Source organism: Ixodes scapularis, unplaced genomic scaffold (assembly GCF_016920785.2).
Source record: "Ixodes scapularis isolate PalLabHiFi unplaced genomic scaffold, ASM1692078v2 PGA_scaffold8__174_contigs__length_109621045, whole genome shotgun sequence".
Classification (NCBI taxonomy): domain Eukaryota; kingdom Metazoa; phylum Arthropoda; class Arachnida; order Ixodida; family Ixodidae; genus Ixodes; species Ixodes scapularis.
This window is the reverse complement of record NW_024609883.1, coordinates 97,660,852-97,688,033: the sequence shown is the minus strand read 5'-3', so window position 1 is coordinate 97,688,033 and position 27,182 is coordinate 97,660,852. Positions and strand designations below refer to the sequence as shown.

At 49.4% G+C, this 27,182-nt stretch overlaps 3 protein-coding genes and 1 non-coding gene across 5 annotated transcripts; 2 read left to right on the top strand and 2 right to left on the bottom strand.

Annotated features, from left to right (window-relative positions):
* The first annotated feature begins 4,320 nt into the window (after positions 1-4,320).
* LOC120849277 lies at positions 4,321-9,441 on the top strand. Of its 2 annotated transcripts, none has more exons than XM_040221468.2 (4): positions 4,321-4,593; positions 7,410-7,520; positions 8,349-8,684; positions 9,118-9,441. In XM_040221468.2, the coding sequence occupies exons 1-4, from the start codon at positions 4,551-4,553 to the stop codon at positions 9,399-9,401; spliced, it is 774 nt and encodes a 257-aa protein (XP_040077402.1). In that variant the 5' UTR covers positions 4,321-4,550; the 3' UTR covers positions 9,402-9,441. The 2 variants fall into 2 exon arrangements, with proteins under 2 accessions (XP_040077402.1, XP_042142623.1); XM_042286689.1 differs by having other exon boundaries at positions 4,325-4,593; positions 7,413-7,520.
* A 915-nt stretch (positions 9,442-10,356) lies between these two features.
* Positions 10,357-26,681, bottom strand: LOC120849285 (protein ALP1-like). Its single transcript, XM_040221475.2, has 6 exons — positions 26,285-26,681; positions 24,014-24,156; positions 22,989-23,157; positions 15,520-15,636; positions 14,676-14,797; positions 10,357-11,057 (listed from the first exon to the last, which is right to left on the bottom strand). The coding sequence occupies exons 1-6, from the start codon at positions 26,489-26,491 to the stop codon at positions 10,625-10,627; spliced, it is 1,191 nt and encodes a 396-aa protein (XP_040077409.1). The 5' UTR covers positions 26,492-26,681; the 3' UTR covers positions 10,357-10,624.
* On the bottom strand, positions 16,131-16,212 carry Trnas-aga. The gene has a single exon. It is a non-coding gene; the product is annotated as a tRNA-Ser (tRNA).
* LOC120849289 (uncharacterized protein K02A2.6-like) lies at positions 19,475-20,093 on the top strand. The gene has a single exon (XM_040221484.3). It carries the CDS (start codon positions 19,512-19,514, stop codon positions 20,031-20,033), a length of 522 nt encoding a protein of 173 aa, XP_040077418.1. The 5' UTR covers positions 19,475-19,511; the 3' UTR covers positions 20,034-20,093.
* Positions 26,682-27,182: the final 501 nt, after the last annotated feature.

Here is a 27,182-nt window from a genome sequence, read left to right as displayed (position 1 = left end):
GGGGACTTCAACCGCACGGAGACGGAAACATTAAAGGGGTAGGGAAACGAAATTCCAGCGCTCATTTTCTAGCTTGAATGTGTTACATGTTGCACCCTAACCTAAAAAAACACCAGTCTTCCGTTGAAAGGCACAAGAAAACTAATTTTAAAGCTAAAATAAACAATCTCTCAATGTGCACCTGGTGGATGCATGTGGAGCCTATTTGGGAGGTAATCTAGCAACGTTGGGCAACTTGCTACGTAGTCGTGACGTAGCACATTCCTTCGGAGCAGCGCCGCTCTTTGGAATTTCAACATTTTCCTTCTTATCTTTCCTCCCAGCTCAAGTCACAAACTCGCGCAATGTACCAAACGGTCCAAGAAGACGGAAAGGAAAGACACCCCTCTTTTTTGGACCCTCGTTCGTGCAACCGGACCACAGCCATTCTCCCCCAAGAAGATTAGTCCGTCGCTCAAAACTCAAACAAAAGTTGCTTTCCCCACCCCGTTCAGCCCTAAGCTGACAGTGTTGAGGAAGCAACGTGCTCCTCGGGCCAGCCGCACGCTCGTCACCCCACGGGTACTTCGAACGGCTCGGTTCTACCACAACGCTGAAAAAGGCCACCAAGGGCAAAGCTCATAACCACCTCAGCCTTGCTACATCACGAATACGAGCAATCTTTTCTTTCCGTTTTTGTTCGCGCCAGATATCCCATGACGCATCGCGCTCTCCGTTCGCTTCTCTTCGAGAGCTTGCCACCGTTTGGAAGGGAAAATACAGGGAGTCACAAAAGAAAATTTACACGGTCTTTTTTACCGCAAAAATAATGTACCTTTGTAATAGGAATATCCAAACCAACGTTACTAGAACACTCAGTTGGGAAACTCACCGTTGAAACCTGGGCTGCTGGCGTCCACCGAGACCGAGCTAAATACGATAACAGCGCCACGCTTTAGCGACGAGTTGAAACATAAAAGTTGCCTTATATGGCTACTGCTAGAGTCACTGAATATCCCAGAGTACCGAAACTCCCAAGCTTGAGGTGCGAAGATGGCGGCTGAAATTTTTATTCTTTACTTGTGGCCGCTTTTTGGCTAAAAATGCCATGGACGAGCTGAGCTCATCCAGTGGTTTTATGGTTAGCCCTCAATTCCACGGACGAGCTAGGCTCGTCCGAGTAGTTTTGCGGCGCTGATCATAGATGGCAGCATTCGTTTTAGTTGGCGCATTTTATTTTCGCCGCCGCTGATTTTTGCGTAAAAAGTTTTTTTTTAAAATTCTATCTGTATTACTAGAGGAAATAAAACTTATAAATAAAAAAATATATGGCACTTTTAGGCAGGCACGTAGCCAGGAGTTTGGTTTGGGGGGGGGGGGGGGGGGGGGGGGAGCGCCCATGACAAAATGCTGTATGAGGGGGGGAGGAGGAGGAGAGGAGGCCCCAGGCAAAATGAAAGATTTTTTTTGGGGGGGGGGAGGGGGGGGGGGGGGCCATGGGCGCCCCCCCCCCCCCCCCCCCCGGCTACATGCCTGCTTTTAGGTTACTTACCGAAAAAAGGGCATTTTACGGGGTTAAGCTTTCAAAGCATGTTTTTGCATGAAAACAAATAAAAAACATTTTTTGTAAGAAATTTTATTGGAGATTAGTACAGAACGATAGGATTGTGATGTTTTCTAAAATCTTTAGTTTACAAGGTTTTGCGGCACAATTATTGTTGTTTTTACACAACCATGTCTCACCGGTGATTTCAGGTAGCGCGTCCAGACCTGGGCGCGTCCTAATTTTGCAAGTGATTCACGGCGCGTACGCCGTCCGTGAATGAAAGTGAAAATAGAAAATAGCTTCGGTAGTATCGAATGCGATACTACCGAAGCGGCCGTGCAGTTCCCCGAGTGACCGCTGCGGGAAAAATGGCGGCGTTGCGATCGCCATTAGCTCGGTTCTCGAGTACGGATCGGCGCCACTTTTTTAGGGCAGGCTCTATTAGCGCCGAGATGTTTCGGTGGCGCCTCTTACGGTTTCCCTCCGTGACGTCACGACTGAGATTTGCCTCGCCGTGACGTCACCAGTTGTTATTCTGGCTACTTACCATCGGGGGCGACGACGAGTTCGATGGTGGTGTTTAAAAAGCACAGTAGAAGCTAGGAGTCATCGCAATCCGAAACTAACACCGTCAAAGATGACAATCTGACAGCGCTCATATGCCCGTGGTTTGGCCAATCGTGGAAAGCTGACCACAGCGACGCTTTTGGCCGCGCACATCGTAACGTTGTCCAAACACTCGATTTCATCCGGTATTTGAAATGTGTAGTATTGAAATATTTTACGGCGGAGCTGTTAATGACTAGTTTCCCCAGGATCGTGTCTAGGGTGACCACCCGTCCCTCGACTCGCGGGACTGTCCCGCATTGAGGGCTCGTGTCCCCCGTCCCGCGAGGAATTCCCAAATCTTAAAAATGTCCCGCATTTCACGCTGTCGTAAAATTCGCTCTGCAACTCATGGTGCTGCCCAACAACGGGGCACGGGGAAGCGCGGGGGTCGCTGGGAATCGTATGAATCGCAATGGTACGCCATTTTCTATCCAAGCATAGCGGGAAGCGGCCGTCGTTCTTGCAGGAGAACCGACGCGCATGCGCCGTTGTGCCTCTCCCCTTGGTCGCAAAATATTGTGAGAGAAAAATTGCTCGCCAAAATTTTAAATATAAAGTGCTGTAATTATTTTCATATCGCCGTGTCAATGCAAAAGTGTTGCTGAATGTTTTTTTTAGTGAAGGCAAAAACCCTGCAACTCACAGCGGTCGAAAAAGAAAATAATGTTAAAAATGTGCGTAGGACCGTGCTGAATACCCGGAAGAGATTTACTGCTTCTTAATTTGATTTGATGCACTGAGTTCTGCTGCAGTTGATTCTGGTACTATCAACTTCGACACATTTAATAACATAAAGGTATATCCCTGAGAGTGAAAATTATTTTAGATTAATTATTGCAATGCAATTTGCGGGTGTATAAACAGCACAAGATATTAAATGTGTTAACAGAGCCTCGGTTCCTGTTGTGTGTCTTCGTAAATTCCTCCGCCCACCTCCAGCCTCCCCCCCCGGTCCCGTGTGTCCCGCATTTCGCTAGCAGAAAGGTGGTCACCCTAATCGTGTCTCCCACAAAGAAATGAAGACACCGAACTCTGGATACCTACCGCCATCCGTAATCGATGGCGGCAAGCCACGTATCTGGTTGCCGCCGTCGCTCATAGATGGCGGCAGCTTCCTACTCTGGCTTCACCTCAAGCACACCAGCTCAATGTGGAGGGAGCCAGTCACTCGTCTTGGGACAAAGTTTAAGATCTTCAGCCTGGCCACGTACTGAACCCCAAACAGAAAAGGAGTGGATGAGCACAGTGCGGGAAAAAGTGAAGAGGGTTGAGAGGGACCGTTGGATGATCGGCATGCTACAACACCCTTTCATGCACATGTGCGCGTCTCTGAAGACGAAGCAAGTGCGATAGCAGCGTGACTGAAACGGTATGCAGTGCATGTGGAGCGGGAGCCTTCCTACACCGTGGGGGCGGGCGAAGAGACAATCGACCACTTTCTGCTTGCTTGCAGGGCACTATACCCAACGCCTATCATGGGTGCCCGTTTGGAGCAGGCACTTGGTTTCACCAACGAACACACCCATGTAGTATGCTCCAAGCGGTGGCTCGAGGCATGTTGGCAGACTCGTCTGAAAAATCGGGGGCGTGACCAAGGTGACCAAGATGGCCAATAGTCGCTGCCTTACTTTTGGCTGGAGGGGCTAACACTCGCTTAAAACGACGGTGTCATGTGAACTGATTAACTTTGACTGAGCGAAAGTGACGGTTGGCGAACTTTGAACACACGTGCTAACCATTTCTCTTTCGTTGCTGTCTTTTTGCGTGTTTCTTTCTTGCTTCTGTTGGCGTGTCTTACAAGACTCTCGATACAAAGAGATTGCGCCGCAAACAGACATGCATGAATACATACGGCTTGCCCATAGAGTTATTTATTGTAATAACTCTATGGGCTTGCCGACTTGCGGCCGGCCATTACTTTCCATAGTACAGCTACGCTGATCTTCCTTCTTCACCAGTGAAAAGGCTGAACGTTTTTTTGGATTGAAATTAATAGGCATTCGGAAGGAGATTTTTGAAATATTTTTAAATCTGAAAAATTCGTTATAATTACTTTTAGAACAACGAGATTTGACTGTACTCTGGCTGCAGTAAAACCGTAAAACCTTGACAAATGCAATAGAGCGCACTCTAACCGAAACCGAAAATACTTGAACACTCACTATCATCATCATTCAAAGGTGCGCAGGCGCAGTACGGAAACCGATTAGCGAGGGAGAAGCAGGGAGAAGACCACTCCGAGACCCCGTGCAACAACAACCCGGGGCAACCAGGGCGGCTCTCAGTCGAACAAAGCGGGCGTCGGCATTTACCGATAGCCTCAGTTGAACGGCGATTGCAGCTGTGTCAGACGTGAACACGTTTCACCAAGGACGAACAGGATCGCAGCCTGTCGTTCTCAAAAATTTCCGATCCGATGGAGGAACTACAGTGTTCCGTGCTGGACGGTCAAGATTCCGGTGAGGGTGCACGAGCGTTCGAACACGTAGTGACGTCCATGGCGTCTCGCGAGCGTGCCTGAGCGATAATTGCTTGTTACGCTTGTGCCAGATTTTTTTTCCCTCGTTTTTTGTCTTTCTAGTCCGCGAAAGCAAAGGCAAAATACACCATGTTGTAGTCGGCGTCTGCAATGGATTCCTCCTACAGACTACTGATATTCTATCGCAGGCTGGTTTGGTTGGGTTGGGGTAGAGCCGCAAAAAGTCGGCGTGAGTGCAGGATCCGGTGCGTGCAGGTGCGGGCAAGCACCTGCTTCGGGCACTTGGGGTGACCCAAGTGAGGATGTTGCGCACTGTAGGCACTGCTACTTTAAGCGCAGTTTTACAGTTCAAACGACTCCACCGCGTCTTTCTGTTCTGTCGTGCGGATGCGTATTTTTTTTCGACGGCTGCCCGACGCCCTCCACTGGGGTCATAAAAATTAGACGGACGTTGGCGGCTACTGGGAGCATTGCTAATAGTAAAAACACTCGGAGATTGGGACCTGCGTGTTTTTACTATGTACCACCACCACCAGCTCGTTTGCACCCCAGCCTTCTGTTCGGGAGGCACTCATTTGATCGAATGACGTTTTAGCGAACGCCCACGTTTCATCGAATGACACTTTAGCGAATAGTCGGACGCCGCGAAGCGGCGTTTTCGGGTGGGCCAAGTGAGTTCATATTTTTGTAATGAGCCGCCGCAGACTGTCGCCGCGAAGCGGCTTAAAGCGCAGCGCGACGGATGGGTTAACGCGCGCCCCCGTTATTCGCTGAAACGACCATTCGCTCAAATGTCGCCGTTCGCTAAAATGTCATTCGCTCTTGTGATATGAACCCCTTCTGTTCATACTTGCTCGTTTGCGCGCCTTTTAACGTTCACTTAAACGTGAGAAAGGAAACAGGCTGCCGAGCTTGTCAGTTACATTGTACGGCTTCAAATTGACCTGTTCACTGTGAAGTTTTGATCACGTGATAAAAGCGTAACCTTTATGCACGTATACCAATTGCAGACCATAGAAGACAGTATTGTAAACGCTGCTGATCTGCCGAAAATGTTCCCCATCATGGTGGGAAACTTGCGTCAATCTGGCCACGTGATAACGCACCCACCCATATTCACGCACAGAGGGGGTAGGTCAGGTGATAAAAGGGAGACGGTTGATTGGTTCGGCAGTCGCTTAGCCCCCACAGCACTGTCAGCTCAGGAATAAACGAAGATTAGGCCCTTGTAAAGTACCAGCCAATGGACTTTATCCACATAAAGATGGCACCAAGCGACGGATGCATGGGATCGAATGAATTTATGGGTGCGTACGGCGGAGCCCTTTTAGTTGACAGCGGTTTACACCACCCACTAGCTCTGTGGTGGCGAGCCCCCCCCCCCCCCCCCATTATGTGCCAGCAGTCTGTTCTCCTTTCACTCCAACTTTTAATTGGAGGAAGTTGGGGCGAAACGATTCTTGCGACTCATTTCGCCATTGTTTCCAGCACCCTTGCACCTTTCCTGCAAGCAGAATGGTAATTCTGCGATTGAAGCAAGCAAGAATACTGAATCTCGGCCCGAATGCACCGGGGTTGCAAAAGAGCTCCCTAAAGTTCTTACTATCTAGCAGCACGAGCTGTCATTTGCAAAGAAACCGCATCGTACATAATAGCGTAGCACTCGTCCTAAGAAAAGCGGTAACACATGAAATGCAGAGGGAACGGGAGAGGTAGGGCATCTCCCCAGTGAGCTTCCGACACTTCAGTTTCAAGTCGTCGACCACAATTCATGTTTTTCCTACCATATGAGGAGTGCGCGCGCATGCGCAGAACTCTTCTCGGGAAAAGGTTCATTACCAAAAAGGTTCCGGAGCAGATCACGGTTGAAGCCCTACACGGGCAAAAGTCATAAGCCGCTTTAGGGCTAAGCCACTAAGTCAGTTGACAGCCCTCACTCGGATGTGACATGAACAGAACTGTCATTTGCTTTGGGGGGGTCAAACGGCATTAAAACAGATAAACTCGCAAGACACTCTCTATCGTCCCCAACAGTGAAAACGGGAGGGCTTGTCTTTCGAACGCCCGGCCTCCTGTGCACGCTCCGTGCCTTCCACTGTGCTTCGGCTTCACGCGCGTGCTCGAGACGTGTAAGCATTGTTGAAGGTCGGAAAATTGCACAGGAGGCGAAATGACCGCTACGTTCCTGCCTTGTCGTTTACTACAGCAGGCTGCAGCAACAAGGATGTCTCGCAAATAGCTGCATCCAAATGCCAAAAACAATTTGAAAATAAAAAGATAAAAATACAATATTAACAAAGACTGAAACAATTAAAATGAAGAGATTCTGTACTTCAGCACAACTTAAAACACAGTAAAAAAGAAAAAAAAAATTGAATCTTTTTTTGTAACTTGAGGCAAAATTATTCTTGGGGTAGGGGCATTTCTCCTATGCTGCAGTTTGAGGGCACTGCCAATACCACCAAGAAGGCAAAGTCCTGTGCATGACGTCGTCGTTACTGGGTCCCCGACCCGCCTTGGGCGGCAAACGCGCCAAAGCTTGACGAGAGTCGCCGCCAGGTGGCCCACGCATCCTTCTTGGCGTTGCATTCATGAGAACCGCAGGCCTTGTCTTCTAGGTGGTGTCGGCACTGCGGATCGGGCGTTTGCATTCACGCTGCGCAAAAATGTGCTCGACCATTCTTGCCACCGAGTGTACCGGGTCGGACGCTGGAGTGCTCGTCGCTCCCAACCTCCTCGGTGTTGTCGGCGTGTCGAGATGCGCTCCCCCAAATCAGACTCCTTTCTCCCCCCCAGCAGACCACATGATCCTGATCGAGATGGAACCGGCGGAAGACCTCGAGGCGAGCACCAGCGCAGAGAACACCGTCGCGGTGTCTCCCGTGCCAAACATCGTGAGGAACGGAGGTAACGCGGGTTGACTCTGTCCAATTGCAGATTGGGGCTTTTGTAAGAGTGAACAAGTCTATGGTCTGTTACGGGTTAAGAAAAGCAGGACGAGTCCCTTCCACAAAGCTATCTGTTCACCATGATTGGTGGGGTCTCCTCTCCAGCGTTCACTCTGCTGAAGTTGAAGGGGTGAGGGCCTTGCAGGAGGTGCTTGTCCCGCAATTCTTAACTTCCACCAGATTAAAGTAAACTTGATGAGTCACTGAACTCTGCCCCCAAAAAGATTTTTTTAACTGCCTGAATAGGACGCGTATCAATATCACTCGTATGGAAACCCGCGAGAGCAGTTACCGTTATGCAGGCGAGCAAGATTACTTTCTCGTTCCGGCAGTTTCAAGCTCAGAGACAAGAAATTTGAAGTCATCTTGCGTATGAGCAATGGCAACAGTGGTCACGTTACGATACGTAAAGCAATATTGCTCGCATGTACCGTAAAATACTGGGGGATCTGAAAACTGGGTTAATCCAGACATGGGTGCTTGTCCGGTCAAATTGGGTGCTTGACGTACAATTCGCAGAATTCCCAGGTATGGGAAATGCTAATAGTGGGCACTTGAACAAAGTGGGCGCTTCTGCGGTATTTCACGGCAAGTGCAATGGCAGTGTTTCATACTCATAAAACAATCCATAAAGCCATACTGCTCGCACGTGAAGCAATACGCAAATCAGTATTACTCGTACGTAAACGCAATGGCAACATTACTCGTAAGCAAGGCGCCGCATGAAAGTGACACGCAGAGCAGAACGGAGTGACCCTCACCGGCACATCTCGCTTGCCACCCGCAGGCATAGAGTGGGGCGACACAGACACCAAGGTCCTGCTAGACTACTACAAGCGCTACCTGCCCCAGATTGGGCCCTTCAAGACCTTCCGCTCCAAGCGTGAGATGTACAAGAAGATCGCCAAGGACATCCTCCGGCTGACCGGGCACACGCGCACGCCCGAGCAGTGCGAGAACCGCTACAAGACGGTGCTCAAGCGCCGCAAGGCCCCCGGCTGGCACCGGCGCAACATAGCAGTGAGCCCCCGCATCGCGCGCTACGAAGAGGAGCTGGCGCGGATACGGGCGCTGCGGGACTCCCTCGACGCGGAGCTGCTGCCGCCCAAGCCGGCTTTGACGGGTAATAACTGCGATGTGTGTACATTTAAAGGAAAAGCGTAGTGGTTCTGTAAAAGAAGAAAAGAGATATTTAAATCTTCTTAATTTAGTCTCCGGGAGCACGAATATCAAAATTGTATTTCGGTTTGATGGTCTCCAAGTAGCCACAGCATCGTATATATAATAGCGCGAGAGGATAAGATCAATGAAAGGGACAAGACAAGAACTTTCGTCATGTTCTTGTCCTCTTGCAGTATTGTATATAAGGGGGGGGTCTGAAACACGCGGTTCGCAACTCGCTGGGACGCAGCCCGCAGGCTACAAGTCCTGGTCCCCATGTTTCGAGCGCTAGAAATCGCAAGCACCATTGTGATCTCATCTTGTTGATTCATGTGTGTTGGCGCACCGAGCTGCGGTGCACCAACACACTCGGCCACCGATCCTTCTTCCGACAGGTCGGACTACGACGAGGGCAGCGACGGCGAGGGTGGCGGAAGACAGCGTGGCGGAAGAGGACGACGTCATGGCGACGCCGGCGAGTCCGCGCATGCGCCGACGGCCCGTGCACGTGCGAGCCTTCCTGGAAATGATGCGGGACCTGCACCAGGAGAGGGAGAAGGGAAGGGAGGAGCGGGAGAGGAGGCGGGACCAGAGGCACACCGAGAAAATGCAGCTGCTGCGGAGGGCGCTGGCGCTGCTCGAGATGGACAGGATGGTCTCGCAGGCCACGCAGACGTAGCCTCGCCGCAAGCGCGGCGAAGAATAAACGGTTTTAGAGAGCGGAGTTTGTTATTGCTACGACGTACGGCGGGCGAGGCGTGGTCGGTTGTAAACCAGGTTCCTCTGCAGGCACATATTGATATAGGCACCGCCAACTTTATGTATGCACCAGAATTAAGGTGATGGGGATGATAATTACACCGATGAGTGGTTACTACAGTGCAATCCACCTATAACGATACCACATATTACGATGTACCGCTTATAACGATCAGTTTATAGAATTTCTAGACTAGAGATTATCAGTTTCTAGTTCAGATACAACTATAATCTATTATAACGATTGCATCTTCGGCTTCTCTCATTATCATTATAAGTGGATTGCACTGTACAAAGTGCCGTATGGTTAAAGCGAGCATGTTGTAACTATGAATACTTAAAATAGGAAGAATAAGAACATGGAGGACGTTCACAGACCACAATAAACATATGTCGCTAACTGAAAGAGCATCGTTGTCCGTAAACGTCCTCCGTGTAATTATTCTTTCTATTTTAAGTATACAAAGCGTCGTCGTGCGTTGCTTGCTTTCCATGATGTGGCAGTTACTGGGCTGGTTCGATTTACTTGCACCGGTGCAGAAAACTGCAGGGCAGTGTACATATTGTTTTTTTTTTTTTAAGAGAGGCTGCACTCGTAAATCGAACACTGTCGTGCAGCTGGTGCAGGACATGTGGACAAATCAAACATAGCAACTGTTGCCAAACGAGAATGGGAAACCGGACTCTTACTAAACGGTCGGTATGGGCTACCCACACTAGCAGTGCAGCCCAAAGCTGATTCGGGCATTTGTCCGTGAGTTGCACAACTCCGCCATACCTATGCTGCACCTTGTTTTTCTCCATCCGAAATATTTGCAAGGTTGATGCCATCTTTTTTTCTATATCCAGGTAGCGAGACAAACGACAAGCATGGGTCAAGGATTTTAAAATATTTATGGCGAATCGGGGACATCCAAAATGGCAATGGTCATACGAACAATGAGTGAACACTTTGCTCGTCCCCCATTCGGCAACATTCAAGTTCAGATGAAAAACGAATGCACAATAGAGCATGACATAATGAAAAATTGTGTACAAATGGAGTATGAGTGACATCGACAAAAACAATTCGGCGCAATTCGAACCGAAAAACTTGTTGGTCACTTCGCCGCGAGGACGCAGTCCTTTCGCAAACCCCGCTGGCTAGGCCCCGACGACGAGCTTGCGCAGCGCCAACCGCTTCAACTCCCCCAACTCTTCCAGCAGCGCTTCTTCCTCGTTGGAAGCGAGGTCGCAGCCCTCGACCTCCTCACCCTCCTCGCCGTTCTCCATGTCTGCCGATTCCTCGACGGGGTCCAGTTGCACGTCGTCCGCGTCAACGAGGAAGTTGTGCAGGACGCAGCAGGCCAGCACGAAGTCGCTCATCTTCTCGAGCGTGAAGAACTCGAGGCGCGAGAGCTGCCGAAAGCGCCGCTTGACAAGCGCCAGCGCGTCGTCCACCACGGCGTGGGTGACACCGTGCAGCGCGTCGAACTCCTGCTTGGCGAGCGTCTCGGGATCGTCGGAAGGCTTTTCACCATACGGGGGCACCAGGCATTCCCTCGGCGGATACACCACGTCGGTCAACAGGTGGTACCTGCGTCGACGCAGCGCCAGGGTGTTGAGCCGTGTGGGACGCAAGCCGACATTCTCAAGGCCCATTATCGAGTTTTTGGAATCTCTAAGAAAAAACATCTGAGAGCCTACATTACAGAGTTTGCAACGGCTCAATCGGGTTACGTGGTCTATTGGGGAGGAGGACAGACCGTGATGCCCCAAGCGGTTAACTTAACAACTACATGGATGGGGACAACAAATACAATGACGCAGCGCTCGGCCGACATAACCGAACGCGGCGTCAGCGTTCGTCTAGAGTTTGTGCGTGCTCTCCGGCGAGGGGGAGGAGGGTTTTTTTTTTTTCCCCACTACGGGCTGCATGAACAATGCAGCATGCACGATCCCAGCTCAGCACAAAAGCCGAAGTGGGTCAAGCTCGCATTCTCTGAGGATAGATCCGGCACTTAACGTCGCTTCGTCGATTGTTAGTATTTTTTACATTAAGCTGTGCCCCGCGCTCTATTGTAGAAGATGACATTGCTATGCCCATAAGGCCTGTCGGCATGTGCACAGGCCTTGTGTTGAGTAAACACCGAGCGTGGGGAAAACAAACGGGTCAGAGTGCCCCCTATAGTTCGATCTCCTGCCCAATAGGACGCATTTGCACTACGAGAAGCGAGGAGGTGATGAGAGCGTTTGTCGTCTGCAAGTGTCCCTGCTTTTCTGCCTGCTGCCCTCCTCGCCACACAATGACGCAGCGCGTGACCACCTGCGACCAATCTCCGCAGGAGGCGTCCACCATTAAATTGCAAACGCTCCTTGTGGTTTGAGTTGGATCCTTTGTTCAATCTAGGCTCTCACGAGAACAGACTGGCATCATCCCTGGAACTGCATTTCACTAGAGCGAAGGTTTTTCAGTATTCCTGAGATCAAACGTATAAGTAGTATCTAGGAGAAATGGTTGTTTAGAACATCAAAAGCTTTTCGAGCCAAGAAAAAAAGAATGCATGAAAATGTATAGAAACTAACAAAAATGTTCCACGGCAACCCGACAGACAGGTAGTGCCAGTGCGTTCTCGTGTCATAGGGAGTCTTAAAGCACTAGTGATAGACCGAATCTACCGGACTTCAGATTTGGCAAAGATAGGCAGATGCCAAACTTTTAAAGGAAAATTAGGCACAGATTCGGCAAATGTCTGCACATGCACAAGAACGTGATGGGGCCATGGATTGCAAATGGGTACTGTGTGTCGGTGCGGTTACCATCGTACAGTTTAGTACAACCAACAGTTACGGCAAGGTGTGGAGTAGGCACACGGTAACTGCGTTTGTGAGCCTTTGCAAGTAAGGTTCTCTTTAATATTTTCTGCCTCAAGAACAGAAGATCGACCAGTAATTTACGCAGTCCACTGCGCAGGTCACAAATGATGCGGTTTATTCAGGACAAGATTTTTATTTGACCTTTCGAGTGATGCAGCAAGGTAGTTGAAGCATCTGACAATTACTTTAAAGCACTTCTCGCAATTAAAAAACAATCCTGTTTTTGGCTCGCAAGTTGTTCGTGCCAAAAGAAAATAATATTGCTTTCCAATTAGTGTTAGTTTGCGGTTTTCATGAGTGCGCACAAAACTAAACACAGTACTGTCATGCTCGACCCCCATTGCACATCCAACATTCCTAACTCTTACCATCTTCCAAAACATTTGTGTGTGTCCTAACACCAGAAACCGGCATTTTAAAGGTTAAAAGCAAGACGTTGCGAATATGGGAGGCAACATGCACATTTACAATAATATTGTTATCTGTCCTGGTGTTAAAATAAAGGTATTGCCTTTGTTTTAACAACATACACACACTTGCAGGCTTGCGCCAATGAGGCCTCAAATGTGAAACTAGTAGCTCGATTCGTGACGGCGCTCGCTACTACCCGACCTCGTCATGCCACTTCTGCAAGAAGTCACTATAAAATTGCCAGTAAACACAAAAACAACACCAATACAATCACCTTATTTAGTAACAACTGTGTCAATATGCATGACATGTTGCAAATAAGTTAAGAAAAAAAAAAAAACTTTTTTTTCGCCAGAAAAATTGAAACATTAACGTTAAGTCTGGTAACAATGTATTTTGGCAAATCTTTAGAAAAATCTAGGAAAAGTTTGGGTTCACCAAATCCCAAGATTCGACACCGAATTTTCGATTTGACAAAAGTTTGGCCCATCACCATAAGGCGTGCAGTTGTAAGCTGTTGCAAGTGTGTGAATCGGCCTTTAGAGGTAGCACTTGACGAGCTCCACAAAAGAGCGTCCTTCAAAAACGGTTTTACAATGGTAGCTGTTGGTGCCCCTTCCCGGCCAGAAATGCTCGGGTACGAACGCAAAACCCCTCTACGTCAGAGGCGCCGCTCTCCCTCTCCCCGTCGTTCCCGACACGTGCACGCCAACAGCGGCGAGGCTCTCTCTCGCTCCCCCCTGTAGGCCGCCGCCGTTCCAAAAAACCGGCACGATCGCAAGAGCACTCTCTGTCTTTTGATCGTTCCTGCTACATCCACATAACCTTCGGCTACACTCTCCCTCCCCCTCCCCCTCACCCCCCTCCGGAAGCCGACGTTGTGAAATACCCACGTGGTCGTGCCATGGCGACGTGCTCCGTCGCCGCCCAGGTTCCGTTCTCGGAACCCGCTGCAAACATTGTATGGCACACTGGCTAAAAACAATTCTCCTTCAACGTGGCCTCCATCCGTGCAGCAGCTACCGCCGTCGATTGCGGCCCACTCTGCGTGGTTGTTTGCAGTTTTTCCGCCGCCCAAGCGTGAGGAGGTACGGGCCGATAGCGTTCCTAGTGCCACCAGCGGCACCGCTTTCATGGGCAACAGAAAAGGACTGTTTTTGAAGTACGCTAAATTTGCACAAACTTCTACGCTCACCATAAAAACAAATAACGAGTCACTTTTCACCGCAGGCAATGTGCATCCAACGTTCCACCGGATCAGTCCATATGGGCTGGGCCAATAGCATAGCGATGGCAAGCGACACCAAGTGGATGCACCATGTGGTGATCCGTCAACTGACTTCGGCCAAGAGTCGGCGACAGGTCAAAATTTCAAGGGAAGCTCCTCCCACCTCTTTCCACTTCAGCAGAGTGAACGCTGGGGAGGAGGCGACCTCCCCTCCGGCGTTCGCTCTGCTGAAGTAAAAGGAGGTGGGAGCTTTCACTTCACTCTCAACCTGTCGCCGACTATACACCCTTTTACTGTTTAAAAAAGTGAACCGCTGCTTGCGTCCAAAGTGACTTCCGAGCACTCCGTCTGTGCAAGACCGTCGAATGTGCTTATGTCACCGGTGCTAGGAAGCATAAACGCTAGACAGGCCACAAAGTCGGAGACTTAGCAAGGGCCTTCGGCTGTACGACTTAACGTCTTGGAGGAGACAATTTGGTTTACAAGAATACGCATATCGCGCTTGTTGGTTCTTTTGGCTTTCACCTGGAGAATGGGTGGTTAAATGTTTCATCGACGGTTCAGGCAGCGTTGTTAAGGTGGGCTTTGTTCGTTCCTTTGGTGAACCGGAAGTTTGCTGGGACGTCGAAGACTGGAGGCGTTTGCAAAGAAAAGGTCCTATAGTAACGCCAGCACATGATGTGTCCCAAGCGTCCCCACCTGTGGTCGAAGCTTTCCAGCCGCTTTCCGAGGGGGGACAGGGACAGGAGGGCCATGTTGCGCTTGTCCCCGGGTGGCCCCACAAAGACGTCCAGGAAACGCAGCCAGGGGTCGCTCACGGCCTGCATCGGTCAGAGCCGTATATTGGGAGAGTCCAGCCAGTGGGTGTTGAGACGAAGGCGCTGGTGAGGGGGAAAGTGAAGGAAAGGGAAGACAGCGCTAAAAGAGTAGAGAGCAAGGAGGAGACGACCACCGTTTTGACGCAACACTGTCGGCGCCGAGCACTGTTGAGGCTACGCGTCGTCTGCTACAAGCTTATTTCTTTTTCGCCCAAATAAAGGTTTGCGCTCAAACGTGGAGAAACTTCATTCGTTAGCTTTTCAAGCCACCGAGGAATAACACTATATCATTTTCTTGGCAGAACCTGCCAAATAAAATGAGAAAACCGAAATTTGGATGTCGATCCCATGCATTCCGCTATGAATTCCGCCGGGTGAATGAATGAAAATGGCGGCCCTCCTTGCTCAGCTGGGAGCAGCCGGGAGTTCACGCGCATGCGCTCGCGCCTCTCGCTCTGCCCTGCAGGCTGATTGGCTCACTCGGGAGGGGGCGTTACGGCGGCGAGATCATAGACTGGCCAAACTCTCCCCATATACGGCTCTGGCGTCGGTTAGAGTAACTCAATGGCGGAGGAGAGTATCATCTTCATTTTCTTTTGCAGCCGACTCCTCGTCAACGGAGAAGGGGTCACATGCGCCAAATCTGACTGCGGCGCTTGCGGGGAAGCCACCTCGAGGAGTGCCGGCTCTGGGGCAGTACAGAGTCGGTGGTAGCATGCACCTACCTGGACGGCCAAAGACAACTCGCGGTCTGTGGAGACCGGCCGCTGCCTGTGGGCCGGGCAGCGTACGTTCACGTGGGTGCCCCCCATGGACCCCACCACTCCTGGGAAGCCGGCAACCTGGTGCACAAAGGACAGACATCCACGACCAGTCACAATATGCTGTGCCCTCACACCTGGGGTTGGACTTCGATCAACTGGCTACAGTCCCAGTCAGGGGCAAATCCAAGGGGGGGGGGGGGGGGGGGGGGGGGGGCGACGGCGGTGGCCCCCCTTTCTTCTCGGAGGCCAATTTGACATGGGTGGACCCCCATGTGCACAAAAAAGAATGGGAGAATAATATCTGTTCAAATTTTCTGCCCTGCCCCCCTTCCCCCCCCCCCCCCCCCCAAACAAAGTTCTGGATCTGCCCCTGGTCCCAGTGAGCCAATTAGAGCAATGAAGCGAGGGACGCAATCGTGCACTCGTTAAGTCACAGTCGTTAAAAAGCACTAACACCCTCCAAAACATTTTTTAGGGGCGAAGCTCCTTAGGGTGTAGCCTTGTCCATCCGGCGTCCGTGCTCACATCAATCGCCATCCCATCTGTCTTCTTAAAAAAAGAAAAAATGTTTGCGCAGTCGACAGGATTCGAACCTGTGCGGGGAGACCCCAATGGATTTCTAGTCCATCGCCTTAACCACTCGGCCACGACTGCGGGACGAGCAGGGGGCTCTGAGATGTGGTAGTAACTCAGGAGCTGGGGATGTCATGGATGAAACGTTGCATGTAGCCGCTCAACGTCTATATAGGAGAGGGCGCTGCGGTCAAATGCGTATACAATCGCGTTAAACTTTGTGTTGTGTTTGAGTATTGTTCCAATAAATAGCGCGAGGCGGCGGGCAAAGAAGTGAGCGCGCGCCTGGGATGTGCGAGACGAAACGAGGGCACGGGACATTAAAAACCGTTTTTGCTCTGGAAGCTACATCGGCTGCACCTCGTCCTGTCTCTTGTCGTAAGCACCGTGGTTGTAAGCCACAACATAATTGGCGACGAGGTATGGAACGTCCATCACGACTGCAACGGGCATCGTAGAAGGAATCCACCGGGCCATGGCAAGAACGAACGAACATGGCAGGGTTGGGAAGGTTCGATCCATTTGTGGAGGATGGTGACGAAGATTTTGAATCTTACGTCGAAAGATTCGAACACTACCTAAAGGCTACAAAGGTAGGTAAGTGAAGCCCTAAGGCTCTCTGCTTTTGTCACCGCAATTGGCCAGAAACCGTACAAGACTCTTAAGACTTTACTCCATCCAGTCAAACCAGAAGAGAAAAGCTGGGAGGAGTTGGTGGCGGTTCTGAAAGGTCATTACGCTCCGAGGCCGATGGTGATAGCCGAGCGGTTTAAGTTTAACCGTCGCTACCAAAAGGAAGAGGAGATGGTAGCCACTTTTTCAGTGGAGCTGAAGAGGCTCGCGTCGACTTGCGGGTTCGGCAGTTTCTTGGATGATGCTTTGCGCGACAGGTTCGTCGCGGGATTAAAAGACAAGAAAACACAGTCCGACTTGTTGAAGAAGACGACGTTGACGTTTGGTGCCGCGTGTGACATTGCTAAAAGCATCGAGCTCGCACGCAAGGAAACCATCACGTTTCAGCCTACTGCAGGTCGTCAAGGGTCGTCTAGCCAACGAGAAGACGACGACGTGAACGCGGTTCTACAACAGAAAAGGGAACCGTGGCGCAAGTCAAATAAGGGTCCACGAGCTTCCACGACTAAACAGACATCCGGTCATACGGGAGACACCACGTCTTCATGTTCCTACAGCGGGCAGGTACACACTGGACAGCCCTGCAAGTACCGCAAGTACAAGTGTCATGTCTGTAAAAAGGTCGGACACCTGGCAAAAGTTTGTAGGTTCAAAACAGACTCCGTTAAACACGTCGCAAGTGAGGGAGCTGATGATATGTAGCTTTACACAGTGTACGCGTGTGAAACGGGAAGGCGTAACTATGAAGTAGATGTTAAAGTAGCCGACAAGCTCGTAAGAATGCAGATAGACACTGGAGCGTCCGTGTCGGTAGTGCCAGAATCGTGGTGTGTGAAGTACTGGGCAAATATTCCCAAGGAGCCATGCAACCTTAAATTGAGAATGTATGGGGGCAATTCTCTCACGGTGACTGGGAAGTTGTCAGTACCAGTCGAGCACAATGGACAGAGAAAGACACTTCCTCTTATTGTAGTTAAGGCACCAGGGGGCAACGTAACCCTGCTGCTTGGTCGAGACTGGCTAGAAGAGCTGAGGCTAGACTGGTCATGCGTAAACAGTGTAAGAGAAGAAAAGGAAGCAAGGCTCCTTGAGAAGTAGGCGGAACTTTTTGGAGAAGGTGTGGGTTTGATAAAGGGACAACAGGTCAAACTGGTTTTGAAGGAACAAAGCACACTTGTCTACTGCAAACCGCGACCTGTGCCCTATGCGCTAAGAGAAGCTGTAAACAGGAAATTCAATCATTAGTAACAAAAGGAATATTGGTACCAGTGTTGCAAAGTGAGTGGGCGACACCTTTGGTAGTGGTACCTAAACCAAACAAACAGGTCCGGTTGTGTGGAGATTACAAAGTGACCTTAAACCCAGTCTGTCGGACGAATCACTACCCTCTCCCGCTCATGGAAGATTTGTTTGTTTTACTGAGTGGTTGTAAGTACTTTACCGTACTTGATCTGTCTACAGCCTACCAGCAGCTGGAATTGCATCCGGAGTCACAAGATTTGGTCACTGTGAACACACACCTTGGCTTGTTTAAGTCCACGAGATTGCCTTACGGCATCACTAGTGCTCCTGCAATTTTTCAGTCCGTCATGGACAAAGTACTGGAAGGGCTGAGAAATGTCGCGTGCTATCTAGACGATGTACTAATAGCGGGCGAAACTTATGAGGACTGCTATGAAAAGGTGGAAAGCGTGCTGGCACGGTTCAGCCAACAAGGCATCAGACTAAAGAAAGAAAAATGCCGATTTTTTCAGACGTCTGTTCATTATTTGGGACATGTGATAGATCAACATGGGGTTCGACCATCGGAAGAGAAAGTAAAGGCCATACGGGAGGCCCCATGCCCCAAAAATGAATCAGAACTGCGCGCCTACTTGGGCATGATTAACTTTTATGGCAAGTTTGTGCTGAACATGTCAACCGGGCTGAAACCGTTGTATGACTTATTACAGAAGGGCACAAAATGGCGTTGGTCAAGGGCAGAAGACAACGCATTCAACAGAAGTAAGGCGTGGCTTATGCATGGAAACGTCTTAACGTTCTATGACCAAAAAAAGGAATTGGGGCTTGTATGCGACGCTTCCGCGTACGGAGTGGGAGCGGTTCTTTTTCACAGAGTTGGGAATGATGAGAAACCGATTGCTTATGCATCACAAACTCTGAGCAAGGCTGAAAAGGGCTACGCCCAAATTGAAAAAGAGGCCCTAGCAGTTGTTTTTGGGTTGAAAAAGTTTCACAAGTATCTGTATGGCAGAAATTTCAGCATCTATTCGGATCACCAGCCGTTGGCAGGGCTGTTAGGTCATGAAAAACAAATTCCGGCGATGTCAGCAGCCAGGATGCAGAGGTGGGCTCTCTTACTTGCTGCCTACAGTTACAAGTGGGTTTATCGGAAGGGTAGCCAGATTCAGAATGCTGATGCACTGTCACGTCTGCCTTTGTCCAACGTGAACGATAGCTCAGACTACGTCAGTTTCTTTTCGGCAGTGGACGAAGTGCCATTGTCAGCTCGTGAAATTAGGAGAGAAACTGAAAAGGATAGTGTGATGAAAAGAGTGTTGTTTTTCACACTGAACGGATGGCCTTCACATGTGGACAATGAGGCATTGCAACCATACTTTGTGCGCCATCACGAATTGTCGGTTGACCAAGGGTGTGTAACATGGGGAAATCGAGTGATCATTCCCGAAGTGTTTAGGCAAAAAGTGTTGTCCCTGTTGCACGAGGGACATCCAGGCACCACCAGAATGAAAATGCTATCACGTAGTCACGTGTGGTGGCCTTTGATAACATATGATGTCGAAAACACTGTCAAAAACTGTAGTACTTGTCAACTAACGCAGAACGCGCCACCACGTGTTCCATTATTAACGTGGGGTTGGCCAACGCGCAGATGGCAAAGGGTGCACCTTGATTTTGCATACCGGGATCAGAACTGGTTTTTGATTCTTGTAGATGCTCATTCAAAGTGGGTAGAGGTGTTTCTAATGAGTTCCACTACGACAAAATGTACTATCGAAAGATTGCGAAGTGTTTTCGCCGCGTTTGGACTACCAGAAGAGGTAGTGACAGACAATGGACCCCAGTTTGTGGCGACAGAGTTCGTAGAGTTTCTGTCGATGAATGGGGTACGCCACACAAAAAGTCCTCCGTACCATCCCGCCTCAAATGGAAGCGCGGAACGGTGTGTGCAAACCGTCAAGCGGGACCTCCTGAGGCAGGTAATCGACGAGCAACGGACGGGTGTACCGAAATCGATGCAACATTGAGTCGACCAGTTCCTGTTTGCATACAGAAATACCCCAACTGGTACGACCGACAAAACTCCAGCCGAGCTGTTTCTCTCTTGGAAGCCTAGGACCCGTCTGAGCTTCCTTCATCCTGAAATGGAGAGACGCTTGAGAGATCGCCAGCAACAAATCAAGACAGCCGCCGACATGAGAAGAGGCTCTTGGCGAACTTTTGAAGAAGGCGACCAAGTCCTCGTCCGGGGATCATGTCCGACAGATCCTGCATGGTTGGTGGGACGTGTTGTGAAGAAAGTAAGTGCATCAACCTACGTCGTGATAGTGCAAGATCAGCATCGGTATGTGCACGTGGATGATGTCCGTCCGAGACACTTCGAAGATTCGTCTGCACAGAGAAGAAATGTCGACACTCCAGCTGCAACACCACGAAGGGCGTCCGGTGGTTCTCGAGACAACATGACAGAGCCTGCTGCCCTCGATATGGAGCCTGTTTCAGAGACAGCGGTACCGACCACACCAGTGCTTCGAAGTAGCATACGACAACGTAGGCCACCGGAGAGGTATTCTTGTGTGAGTCAGCCAAAACATTGATGGGGAAGGAGTGTTGTGTTTGAGTATTGTTCCAATAAATAGCGCGAGGCGGCGGGCAAAGAAGTGAGCGCGCGCCTGGGATGTGCGAGACGAAACGAGGGCACGGGACATTAAAAACCGTTTTTGCTCTGGAAGCTACATCGGCTGCACCTCGTCCTGTCTCTTGTCGTAAGCACCGTGGTTGTAAGCCACAACACTTTGCATGCATTGGCTCAACGTTTATAGACGAGAGGGCGCTGCAGTCAAATGCTCAGCTGCGTATATAACAAAATGTTTTGTTGGCCTAGTTGGTTAAACATTACGAAAATTAAAAAGCGCAAAAGACAAAGACAAGAGGGAGACAACACAGGACAAGCGCTTACTCGCAACTGACGTTTTAATTCGGAAGATGAGGAAGATGAAGAACCCTAATGTTAAATGTTAGAAATATTTATGAGAAAGGAGTGAAAGGATCTGAAAAGACTGAGAATTGAAAAAGAAAAAAGAAAAAAAGAAAAAAAGGAAATTAGTAAAAACAATAGGAAATGGTGGGCATGATTAAAGTAATAGTGAAAGAAATGACAGTGAATATATTAAGAAAAAGAAAGAGGAAGGTAAAGCAAATTAAGAAATTCTTATTTGCTTTACCTTCCTCTTTCTGTTTCTTAATATATTCACTGTCATTTCTTTCACTATTACTTTAATCATGCCCATCATTTCCTATTGTTTTTACTAATTTCCTTTTTTTCTTTTTCAATTCTCAGTCTTTTCAGATCCTTTCACTCCTTTCTCATAAATATTTCTAACATTTAACATTAGGGTTCTTCATCTTCCTCATCTTCCGAATTAAAACGTCAGTTGCGAGTAAGCGCTTGTCCTGTGTTGTCTCCCTCTTGTCCTTGTCTTTTGCGCTTTTTAATTTTCGTAATGCGTATATAACCATGATCCGTACCACACATTCTCTTTCTGACATGGACCGTTGGCTTAAGCAATGGAGATGCGTTCCCACGGCTTCTAGCGGATCCAAGCTGATCCGCTAGAAGAACCACTGGCTCTGCATTTCACCGACCATAAAGCAGTAATAATGAAGTCGAAAGCAACCCGGAACTCGGCACTACCTATGAGCAATAAAAAAAAAAAACAGCATCATTAGCACTACCTATGAACAAAATCAGTATCATCAGCGCCACCAAGCTTTGCCACAATCAACATCATTCACCATGCGGAGATGCGGTCATTTTTTATTATTTGCCAGGCGATTTAATATGGTGTTGGGAGACTAGCCAATCAATATTTTGCTGCAGAGTCACCTGCATTTTTCATAAGGCAAAAAAACTCAACTGTTCGAAACCAAAACTCAAGCACAGAAGATTAGGGCCAAAAGTCAAATAACTACACTCAACCAAGTTTCTTTTCTTCTTTTTTTTTCTTGCTTTTTTGGTTTTCGAAGCAGATGAAGACGAACTTCTGTGAACCGTTTGTCGTGCTATTGTTTCACACTTGCATCCCTTTCACTCAATGTTTTACGCTTGAAGATTGATGGGCTGCTAAAACGAACAACAGTTCCAAAGTAGAAGCCCTACATCCGTCGCGACGTTGGTCCACCGTCCAGCCCGCGGTACGTAGCTGTACTGAAAATGACATGTACACATACTTTCTGTAATCCGTGCAATTTTTTTTTCTTTTTCGATCACTGCATTTGCAATTTTTTGGAGGCCACGAAAATGGGGTTCATACTCTTTTCTATTTTGTGTGCCTTCGATAACCCACGACATTGAGTATATTTGGTACACACAGTTTGAACGCCACATGACCGTGGAGAAGAGAATGGTAGCGACTAAAACCAGCCAATTCTCTATCGGCTATTTTTCGGGCGGAAAGAAAGCGAATTTCGAGCCACAAATTACGTTCTGGGTAGTTGGGCTCTTATAGATTATGTCCAAATAAAAACCTTGGCGAGCATAAATACCCCGTCGGTGTCTTTCTAAGAATTGTTGCAAAGAACTATTGCGAAAGACTGCGACATCGCGTGACATTGTAATGTCACGCGACACCACGTCACATGACAGCGCGTACACCATGATGTCACGTGACAGTGCGACATCATGCGATGCTGAACGTCACATGACATTACGTCGTCAAATGATATTATTGCTTGAAATGACACTGAAGCTGGTCATTAAACGTCATGATGTCTCATGACATAATTATGTCCCACGACACCATGAGCCCTAATCTGGACACTTAGCGAAAAAGTCGGCGAGAAACCCGGTCTTAGTAGGCACAATTGAGCCGGCATAATTTTTTCTCAAATTCGAGGACCATTTTGGCATCCCTCAAAGTTCCCACCTCCAGGCATTTCCTTCCCGGGTCCCCTGGAAGGGCGGAGTTCAAACCTTGGGGTACCTTCTGAAACTCTCCGGCGAGCAGGTCCAGGTCGGAGGGGAATGCGATGAGCCGGGGCGACAGGGAGCACAGGAAGCAGAGCACCTTGTCCATGTTCCGGTGCAGGGTGCTCTCGCTCGTGTCGAAGCGCCGAGCCACCTCGCGGATGCACGAATTGTTCACGGCGTACCTGCAACCAGGCACAGTGGCCTTCCCTCCAGCAGTTGTCTAGAGGTCTGTTCACACTTTTGCGTTTGCTCGCGACTCAGTTCTTGTGATCTCTTAAGATGAGAGAACACTGGCGCCATCTTTGAGGTGACCTTGGAACTGCATTTTCCTAGAGCGGAGTGTTCGCAACATTTGTAAGGTCGAATGCGCATACTATCTACGAGAAATGGTCATTTGCAACGTCAAAAGATTTGCAAGCCAAAGAAAAAAACACTTTAAATTGGGTTAGTTGGTTTGTTACGAACTGGAGGGCTTAAAAGCACAAAAAAACACAGACGAGGAAGAGACACATACAAAGCCATTCCGTGTTGTATGTGTCTTTTCCTCGTCCTTGTTTTTTCGTGCTTTTAAGTCCTCAAGATTGAAAGAAAAAGATTGATGCACATTCACAATGTATCTAGGAAACCACAACGTCTCTTGCAATGTGTATAGGAAACTGCTTTGATTTCTACAAGCATAGAAATTGCTTTGGTGTCCTTCAAGAAAAAAGATGCAAGCTTCATATAGGATAGGAGATTGAAGGCCCATTCACATGGTCGCATTTCACTATGCTCGACTCCAAAATAGGGGCTCAATGCAAGATATGACTGCAAGCTACCTGACGCTCGTGCAAATGGAGTAGTCAGCACCGCACGGACAGTACCGACATCTCTAAAACAATGGTACTCTGTATAAAGCGTGCCAAACAAGTCGAGAAGTAGCTTGGCACACTCCACACAAATTATGGGTGCGCCGGTAACTCGCGGACACTTCGCAACATAACATTGTGAAACATCGCTGAGTGAACGGGCCTTAAAGGAGGTGCACGTAAAACATACCAGAGAAAAGAGAGTATGTGCTCTTCGGGGCTCTTTTGGGGGCAGCCTCCGTGGCCAGTGTTCTCCAGGTAGTGCCCGGACTGGTAGAACTGCCTCGTCAGCGAGACGGTCGTGGCTCGGCTCATCAAGAAGTGGGTTCGGAACTGCGCGAGCAACGGGAGCCCGTCCTCTTTGCAAGTGGCGTTTGATTGAATGGCGGCGCAGAAGATGACAGCCACCCGGGCCAACACCACCTAGACTGATCAAAACCTGCGAAAAGCCTCTTTTACCCCCATGGAATGTCATCGCACCAGGATGGTGCCAACTCGGCAATTGGTCCCCGTCCCGATATTACGCGGCCGTTCCAAAGCCCCGGCACACTTCTGGTTCACATTTCCTCATTTTTTACTCACCATTCTTTTATCGTAAGAGTGAATTAAGTCGGACAGTGTTAAAAGTGACCATTTCCAGAAGATAGCGTGTATATCTGGCTTTGCAAATACTACGAAACCCGCCGTCTAGTTCAGAACCAGAAATGGTTAGGGGCTATTTGCACACTGGTGCCACCATGTTTCAACTTGCGCGAGGAAGAGCAAATAGTAGCAATAACCTCGCCGACCTCGAGCGTCGACAAACTTCTATCCTTTTCCGATGGCAACAGGCTCCGCCTCTCCCAATGCGACGGCCATTAGCCAACGAGGTATGTTTATTTACCATGGCCCCTGCAGTAATTATTACCGGAATGCTACCCAGTTTTGGTTTACGGTAGTCTGCAGGGAACGCTATGAGGCATCCGAGCCAATCAAGCACTATGGACGTGTCACGTGACTATACGGGTCACTGCGCCCCTCTTGAAGGCCACATGCCATTCACGGAAAGTTGAAATGGCTTCGACGGCTCGCAGCGTCTGTTGCAGTCCGTTGTAAGGTGAAGCGGAGCACAGATGCTCATGTACAAAAAAAGAGGGTGCACGGGGTTTGCAGCGCACATGCGCGCTGATGCCGCTTTCATTGACAATTTTTCCTGTGTCTCAACGTGGCGCATGTTTGCGGTCTGTGTCTCCATCATCATCGAGTTTCGTTGAGTCCAGCTCACGGTGTAAGATAGGTATGGACACTGAGCACATCAGCTGCCAGATAAACTCCTGTCCTCGCCTTGGTTGCAAGCGGTGCCACCAGTTGACTGAATAAGCGGCTAGTGGTACCCTGTCGCAGTTCCCGGTTTCACATGCTTCGCAATGGGAGATGTGCTTGTTTTTAAAGTCGCTTTCTGGGTGTGCCACGTCATGAAGAACCCTGCACTTGTGCTACGTGTGTTGCTTAGAGCGTCGTCATTGACCCCAGCTTCGTGCCTCAACGGCAGCAAGAACAGTTTTATGAACGCATTGAAGAGAAGAAATCTCGGGTGCGGTGTTCAAACCAGCGTTCGTCGAGGTCAGAGCAGACGCGCCGAGCGGAAAGCGAATGCGCCTGGGTTCCATGGCCAACGAGACAGTTTTTTTTCCACTTTCTTTTTTTCCTCAGTTGTGCCGTCTGGCCGGCAGAGACGCTCTCGACGTAGGCTACTCGGAGCCATATATTGGACTAGTCTGGCCAGTAGGTGTGGCGCCAAAGGCGCTGGAGAGGAGGAAAGCGCCGAGGAAGCGAGAGAGAGAAAGGAGGGAGCAAAGGGGAAATGACTACCATTTTGACGCAACTTGCTTTCAGCGCAGAGCACTGCTGAGGCTACATATCGTCTGCTACGGGCAGACTTCTTTTTCGCCTTAATGAATGTTTGCGGTCGAACACTGACAAAACTTCATTCGTTGCACTTCTAACCCACCGAGGTAAAACGCTACATCATTTCCTTACCAGAGGCTGCGAAATAAAAGGAAAGAAGCGAAATTTGGATGTCAACCCCATGCGTTCCACTGGGCGAATGAATGAGAATGGCAGCCCTCGCCGCTCAGCGGGAAGCAGCCCGGAGTTAACGCGCATGCGCTCACGCCCCTCACTCTACGCCGCGGGCTGATTGGCTCACTCGGCGGCGAGATCATAAACTGGCCAAACTCTGAGCAAATCGTCTGCTTGCGCAGAAGTTGCAGTGACGTCAGAACGACGCTAACTATTTCGATCAGCCAATAAGAGCTCGGTGCTCTGACATCATCGCAAACCCTCCGCAAAGAGCAGACGGACTTGCGACCCGCATAGGAGTTTACCGATCGCGTCGCAACGCTCACCGTGCTGTGTGTCATCACCTACAGAGTATATTAAACCGTAGCCCTGTTTGAAAGCTTTCGTACCACGCACTCACCTCAGAGTCCGAGTAGGCCCGGACCACATCCATGAAACCGCTGGTCCTGGGCTGCCTCTCCGGCACCCCCAGGAGCGCGTCGAGGTTTTCTCCTGCGAACCGTACCCAGTTCTCGTCGTCGCTGCTACTCGAACTGCTGCTCTCGGAATCGAGCGCGGCAACCAGCAAGGCGGCAATCGCCGCGCGTCTCTTCGACACGCTGGACATTGTGCGTTTCGCCTGCTCGGCAGACCTGCTGCGGTATCACCGGTATGTTCGTCCCGTGATACGGTCACATGTCGCTTAAAATACTAGAATAAGGGTGGCAAAACCTTCAACCACAAACAGCGAAGTCCGATCAGCTTCTGATCACAGCTTCTGATGCTCTTCGCGAACTTCGAAAAGTTACGCTTGGATTGGATTGGATTTCATGGCTTTCTAGTTCCTGCTTCTCCGTATGCTAGTGTCGAATTTCGGTTTCGAATTTATCTTCCTACTCATTTGCCATTTTTATTTTTTTTTTTTTTTTTTTTTTTTTGGGGGGGGGGGGGGGGGGGGGCATTAGAAAAGCACCCCCCCCCCCCCTTTTTTTCTGTCTCTTTTTAGTTTTTGCCGCATAAACGAAGCACTAGCGATCCGAACCAGATGTCAAAGTTAACTGATCTGATTACTTTTTCAATGGGAAAATGGCATACGAAGCCCTTGGGGTAAACTCCCGAAAGCGGGCACCATTTTCCCACTGAAAAAAAAATAAGAAAATGGTTCTTAAACTTGGGAATCTGGTTCGAACACTTAGCACTGCATTTGGACGAACTGAGCGTTCTGCGATGCATAGCTTCTTTTTGCGGTGAAAAAGACACTTTTACTTTTTTTTTTTCGGGGACACGCAGTGCAGCACTACAGCGTGCCCACAAATTTG

Excerpts from the sequence above, each read along its gene's own strand:
- LOC120849285 (XM_040221475.2), bottom strand. The coding sequence starts at position 26,491 with ATGTCCAGCGTGTCGAAGAGACGCGCGGCGATTGCCGCCTTGCTGGTT. Across the intron at positions 15,637-22,988 it reads TCGCCGGAGAGTTTCAGAAG|GTTGCCGGCTTCCCAGGAGT; the intron begins GTACCCCAAGGT and ends TTTGTGCACCAG. Across the intron at positions 11,058-14,675 it reads CTGGAAAGCTTCGACCACAG|GTACCACCTGTTGACCGACG; the intron begins GTGGGGACGCTT and ends GCGTCGACGCAG.
- LOC120849277 (XM_040221468.2), top strand. The coding sequence starts at position 4,551 with ATGGAGGAACTACAGTGTTCCGTGCTGGACGGTCAAGATTCCG. Across the intron at positions 4,594-7,409 it reads GCTGGACGGTCAAGATTCCG|CAGACCACATGATCCTGATC; the intron begins GTGAGGGTGCAC and ends TCTCCCCCCCAG. Across the intron at positions 8,685-9,117 it reads GCCCAAGCCGGCTTTGACGG|GTCGGACTACGACGAGGGCA; the intron begins GTAATAACTGCG and ends TTCTTCCGACAG.
- LOC120849289 (XM_040221484.3), top strand. The coding sequence starts at position 19,512 with ATGAAAATGCTATCACGTAGTCACGTGTGGTGGCCTTTGATAACATAT.